Raw genomic sequence first — 6,487 nt, 5'->3', positions numbered from 1 at the left:
ATGTGACGTCAGACTGGTTGGGAGGAAACGGGTATAGGTAGGCACGATAACAGAAAACCTTATTCCCGATACCCGATAACTGATAATGGAAAACCTTATCGGTGATAACCGATATTCGTTAACTGGAGACACAAATATAGGCGATAACCGATACCCGAAACCCGATATAAATCCACAATTCCGATACTAGCTAACGATAAGTCCGATAGGCGAAAACGATACTAATTGATATTTCAAATAAAAAAACATAGATGAATTCAAATATTCATTATCTATATTTTTGAAAACTTACAAAACTGAAAACCACACGTTGACACGTACCTATGGACGGTAATACTAGAAACGGTGTTATGTTGTTTGCCGTTCCCACCGTCAAAAGCTGGAGTTTTTTTTATTACAAACATTGGTCTGTCGTGAACTGGCCCATCACAACTTATTCAGTTATTCTTACTAATCACCATTAATACTTTAACAGTCACTTCAGTAAAGAAGCACTGAAGCACTGGGAACCGGTACACTGGCACTCACTCCGTCACTCCAGACGCAGCTGAGAGGCCACGCGCCACGCCGCCACGTGATTACACAAGCCGCTGGGCCCGTATCCTCCGGGCAGGCGCCCAGTAGCAGCCCATAGCTGTGCCGAGCGAACAACTCAGCAGTCTATAGGTGGCCGAGAGACGGGGAGAGTTGCTCGCTCGGCGAGCGGTTGTTTGCATTGACCATGTTTTGCAGCTGATCAATATATCTTGAAGAATTTTGAGACGTGATGAAGTTGTAGATGCGTGCTTTCAGTGTACGAATGGCCCGCTCTGCCAAGGCTGCTTTGATCTCACTTGAGTACACACTGTACAGCTTAATGCCCCGGGAACATAAATAGTTTCTTACTTTTCGATTCCAGAATTCTGTGCCCAAGTCGGTGTTTAATCTTCGTAAGCCTTCAGAATCTTTATTTTCCACCACTTGTTTAAAGGCCACGAGCATAGTATTTGCGTCTTTATTCCGACACGGGACAACTTGCATATATCTAGAAAACACGTCAATGCATAGTGTTATGCCGGACGTGTTACTTGGGTTCCGTGTCGCCGTCAGGAGACTCCGTGGGAGGGAGATATGTAAACACTTTGCACAGTTTCTGTAGTTTAATGTTCTTCCTTAGTAGTACACTTCACTCTGACTCTTCACTTACCATTAGCTTACTGTGCCTGGGATTGCACTCCTCTCGCCCTCTTCTCCTATATATATCCAGAACAGTACAGTCTAGAATGTTACAGTATATTTTAGATCATACAAGAACATATAGCAAAAGTATGTGCGGGTTGGCAACACTTCCCGCCTGGCGCCTGGCCGCGGGGCGCGGACGAGGCTTTGCTCCCCGCCCCCTTGCTCGCTCTTCCCGGAGCCTTCTAGAGCCCCATGGACGCCGGGGGAAGCTTCCAGCACAACACTATCCCCCCCTCTTAATTGTGATCGTCCCGATCACACACTTAACTATATACAAACATAAGAGAATTAACCAAAAACATAATAATCGTCGTATCGTTGTGGACGCCTGCGTTGTCTCTGTCTTCTGCTCGGTGCCTCCTGCGCGTCTGTCTCCTGGTGCGCCTCGTCGTCGTCCGCTTCTTGGGGTGTCCCTGGAACATCTGCCGAAGCCGGGAGGTCATCTCCCTCGGCTGAAAGGTCCAGAAGGCCTACGTCGTCGTCGACCTCCTCTCGGTCCTGGACGTCCCTTGCGTTTTCGTCGGCTGCTGGGTGTCTGTAGTTGTTCCAGATGTAGTTTCCCGGACCGTGGTACCTCCATAGGCGGTTGACGTGGACAACTTTCGGCTTGGTCCTTTCCGTTCTCGGGATTCGGTAAGTCACGTCGGAGAGGCGTTCTAGCACAGTGTAAGGGCCTTCCCAGGGGCTCTGTAACTTCGGAAACTGTCCTTTCTTCCTCTGCGGGTTGTAAAGCCAGACTTGGTCTCCTTCCTTGAAGTCAACGTGGCTTGCCCTCATATTGTAACCGCGCTTCATGGCCTCCCCGGAGAACTTCAAGGCACCTCGGACTTGATGGTGCACCTCTTCCAGCCGTTCCTCTAGTTGACGGGCAAAACTGGAGGCGTCCCTTGGAAGGCTTTCCCCAGGAGGCCTTCCTGTCAGTAGGTGCACCGGCAATCGCAGCTCACGTCCAAACATCAGCTTTGCCGGTGAATACCCCGTAGTCTCGTGGGCGGCAGACCTGTAGGCCATGAGAAGCGCAGACAGCTTCTGATCCCATGAAGACTGATCATTGTTGCACTGCTTGGCCAACTCCTGGCCCAACGTCCAATTAAACCTCTCCACCATTCCATCTGACTGTGGGTGCAGAGGGGTGGTCCGGGTTTTCTTGATACCCAGAAGCTTGCAGCACTCAGCAAGAACTGTTGACTCAAAATTCCTTCCCTGGTCGGAATGGAGCTCGTTAGGCACACCGAAGCGACAGAAGAACTCCTCCACCAATACCTTAGCGATGGTAGTGGCTTCCTGGTCAGGGATGGCGTAGGTTTCCGGCCACTTGGTGAAGTAATCCATTGTGACGCAGATGTATCTATTTCCGTTCGTCGTCAGAGGCAAGGGTCCTGCTATATCCACTGCCACCAGTTCCATGGGGGCTCCAACCTGGTATAGTTGCAATGGGGCACGGTGACGCTTCTTGGGGCCCTTCTTTGCACAGCACACCTCACACGCGTGACACCATTCTTCCACGTCCTTCCTCATGCCAACCCAGTAGAACCTTTGCCGCAGGCGACTCAGTGTCTTCTTTACCCCAAGGTGTCCGCTAGTGATGCTGTCGTGCATTTTTTTCAAGACGCCTTCCCGGGACTTCATAGGTAGCACCGTGGACCAGTAGTGGTCAAGACCATCATGAGAGACCCAGCGTCGCTGCAACACCCCGTTGTCCATCCGAAGAGTGTCCCACTGAGTCCAGTAATTCTTGGTGGTAGGGCTTTCTCTCGAGATTACTTCCCACCCAGGTCGCGTTGACGATTGACTCAGCCACTCCATAATTGGTCTCAAATCTCGGTCCTTCCGCTGCAGTTTTCCCAAGTCTTCCCATCATCCATGGCACCTCCGCTGTGTTCCACTGTAGTGCGGCGGCACATATTCTGGACGCTTTCCCTCTGGAGGCAATGTTGACACTCAGGTAGGCAGGGGTGCCGGCTCAAGCTGTCCGCGTTACCGTGTGTTAGCCCAGATCGGTGCACAATAGTGTAGTGATGTTGCTCTAGTTTACCTATCCAGCGAGCAAGCTGGCCCTCAGGGTTTTTCAGTGACTTCAACCACCGCAATGCAGCGTGATCCGTGCGGATGGTGAAAGTTGCACCGTACAGGTAAGCATGGAAAAAGTCAAGGCTCTTGACTACTGCCAGGAGTTCTTTCCGGGTCACGCAATAGTTTTTCTCGGCTGGGGTGAGCTTCTTGCTGAAGTAGGCCACAACCCGTTCCATGTCGGCACATGCCTGGGACAGCACTCCACCAATCCCCTCATCACTGGCATCACAATCCAGTATAAAAGGCTTAGAGGGGTCTGGGTAGATGAGTACGGGCGAGCTGATGAGAGCCTCCTTGAGCTTCTCAAAGGCAACCTGAGTTTCCGCTGTCCACTCAAACTTGCGCCCCTTCTTCGTCAGGAGGTGCAGTGGTGCAGCAATCGTAGCGAAGCCTTTCACAAACCTGCGGTAGTATGAGCACAACCCGAGGAAGCTCCGCAGCTCCTTCACGTTGGTGGGTGTCGGCCAGTCCCTTACCGCAGCCACCTTCTCAGGATCAGTGCGTACTCCAGCCTCGCTCACGATGTGTCCCAAGTATTGGACCTCCTTTTGAAACAGACAGCATTTCTTCGGGCTGAGCTTAAGGTGTGCAGCTCTAAACCGGGCGAAAACCTCTGATAGCCTTTCCATCTCTTGCTCGAAGGTCTGGCCAAAGACAATCACGTCGTCGAGGTAGATGAGTGCCGTCTTCCAGTGAAGTCCCTCCAGCACCCTCTCCATCAGCCGCTCGAACGTGGCCGGCGCGTTGCAAAGGCCAAAGGGCATGACCTTAAACTGCCACAGGCCTTGACCGTAGGAGAAGGCTGTTTTCTCTTTGTCCTGCTCCGACATTTTGACTTGGTGGTACCCAGACTTCATATCTAGTGTTGAAAACCACTTGGAGCCCACCAAAGCGTCGAGCGTGTCGTCGATCCGTGGGAGTGGGTATGAATCCTTGATGGTGAGATCGTTGAGGGCTCGGTAGTCCACGCAGCACCTGAGGGAACCGTCCTTTTTCCTGACGAGCACTACAGCAGACGCCCACGGGCTGCTGGACCGCTCGATTAACCCCTGTTGCCGGAGATCATCCATCACCTCATCCATCTCCTTGCGACGGGCTGGTGCCATCCCTCGAGGAGCTTGCTTCACTGGGCGGTGGCTACCTGTGTCGATGTGGTGCTCTACCAGGTCCGTACACCCCAAGTCCAGGTCTCCTGTGGAAAACACATCTGCATTCCTCACGAGAAGCTCCCTGAGCTATTCCACTTGGGGCTCCTCTCGACACTTGGAGCTCCTGTCAAACAGGTCGCGCAGGTAGTCGGGCAGCTCCTCCTGGGGCTTCGTCAGGGTTCTCCTGCAGACACAGGTTCTTGGTTTCTGGTCGATCTCTTGGCACAACCCCACCATGGTCCCTTGTTTTATTTTCTTTGGGCTGAAGGAGACATTGGCCACGACGACAGGCACTTCCGCTGCAGCAGGGTCTACCAAAGTACTGCCTACAATCACCCCGTTTTCTACCGGGCATCGACTTCCACTCTCTACCACACACAGGCTAGCCGGGGGGGCACCCGTAATTTGACAGGGTAACAGCATCTCCGACCTCGGAGGAAGCTCTAGAGGCTGTGGCCCCACAGCCTAACTAGCCCCATAAAACCACCCAAGAAGACCTCGGAGGAATAATGGTGGTGCGCTTGACCGTCACTGGCAGGTCTTCCTTGTTCACAGTCGTCAGTGGCACCCTCCTTCCTCCTACAGTCAGCTGCTTAGCGCGGAAGTCCAGCTCGCACCTGTGGGAGACAAGATAATCCATACCTAGGATGCAGGGGTCGTCCATGTCGGCCACGTACACAGAGAGGAGCTCTTCCTTTCCTCCGAGCTCATACTTCACGTCCACTGGGCCTCTGAGCTCTGCGTAGTGTCCTGTGACTCCGCACAGTCGATGCGGCGTCTTAGGAAGCCGACGATGACTCACCACGTCAGGCCACACCAATGTGCGTTCCGAGCCTGTGTCGACGACCACAGGCCACAATACTCCGTCAACCTTGCCCTCCACTTGGCAGCTTGTCATGGTGATTCTCCTGCACACTGATATCTTCGGGGCATGTACAGGACAGACTGGTCGTTCCCCCCGTGAACCAGTCCTTCTTAGTTTCCCGAGTGGTGGCCCTCGTTGGGGGCACATTTTTCCGACACTCATTCTTCCAGTGCCCCTTTTCTCCACAGGTCCAGCACTTGGGTCCTTCTCTGGGCTTCTTCTTAGCGCCACCTTCATATTCCTTCTTCTTCTTATAGCATTCGTTCTCCTTGTGCCCAACCTTCTCGCAGTACCAGCACGTTCCTTGGAACCTGTCTGTGTCGCTGACAGCGCCCTTTCGTGCCCTAAAGCCAGAAGTCGAGTCGTCCCTGAAGCTTGACAAGCTAGACCTAACAAGGGACTCAAACTCCATGGCACGTGCCAGAGCTTCCTGCATTGATGTTGGCTTAGCTTGGTTCACTTGTATCTTCAGCTGAGGGCTGTCCAGGGCATCGATGAATTGATCACGCAGCAAAACCGTCAGCAGGTCAGGGGTGGCACCTGGGTATACCTTGTGCGCCATGCTCTCAAGGTCATGAGCGAGTTCCTGAAGAGACTCGCCGCGCTTCCTGTTGCGGGTTCTGAACCTAACCCTGAAGAGCTCGTTCTGGTGCTTGGTCCCATATCGTTGCTCCAACGCCTGTGCCAGCCCGCTGTAGCTGCCCTTTGTCGCTTTGTCGAGCTGAGCAAGGACCTCCAGCGCCGCCCCTTTCAGGCTAGTGGCCAGCTGTACCGCGCTCTCTTGGTCATCCCATCCGTTCCGAGCTGCCAACAGCTCAAACTGAGCGCGGTAAGCCTCCCAGGAGACCTTGCCATCAAACTCCTGAGGCTTCTTTCTAACAGGCGAACCCAGCAGACTCATGGGGCTGGCGGAACTTCTTGCGGGGATAAACTCAGGCGAAACAGGGCTCAAACTACCCCGGACTTGCGTAGGAGAAGCATCTTGGGTACAACTAGCCCCTGCAGGCACTGGTTGTCCGTTTCCAGCCAAGCAGTCTTCAAGGGCCTTCACTCTGTCACTTACTTCTAATATTTCTTTGTGTGTTGTCTCCCGTACCACCTCCATCTCTTGTTGAAGATTTGTGTGTTCTTTCTCCACTTCTATCAGGCGTTGTCCCAAGTTCGTGGTCACATCAGTCAT

General features: G+C 53.1%; 1 protein-coding gene across 1 annotated transcript; it reads right to left on the bottom strand.

The window, feature by feature from the left end:
* Window positions 1–4,117: 4,117 nt before the first annotated feature.
* LOC127003368 (uncharacterized) lies at window positions 4,118–6,487 on the bottom strand. The gene is made up of 2 exons (XM_050869911.1): window positions 4,940–6,487; window positions 4,118–4,872 (listed from the first exon to the last, which is right to left on the bottom strand). The coding sequence occupies exon 1, from the start codon at window positions 6,485–6,487 to the stop codon at window positions 5,309–5,311; it is 1,179 nt and encodes a 392-aa protein (XP_050725868.1). The 3' UTR covers window positions 4,118–4,872; window positions 4,940–5,308.

Source organism: Eriocheir sinensis, chromosome 3 (genome assembly GCF_024679095.1).
Source record: "Eriocheir sinensis breed Jianghai 21 chromosome 3, ASM2467909v1, whole genome shotgun sequence".
Lineage (NCBI taxonomy): Eukaryota > Metazoa > Arthropoda > Malacostraca > Decapoda > Varunidae > Eriocheir > Eriocheir sinensis.
This window is presented reverse-complemented; position numbering and strand designations above follow the sequence as displayed.

Coding starts and splice junctions, on each gene's coding strand:
- LOC127003368 (XM_050869911.1), bottom strand. CDS start 6,487: ATGACTGATGTGACCACGAACTTGGGACAACGCCTGATAGAAGTGGAG.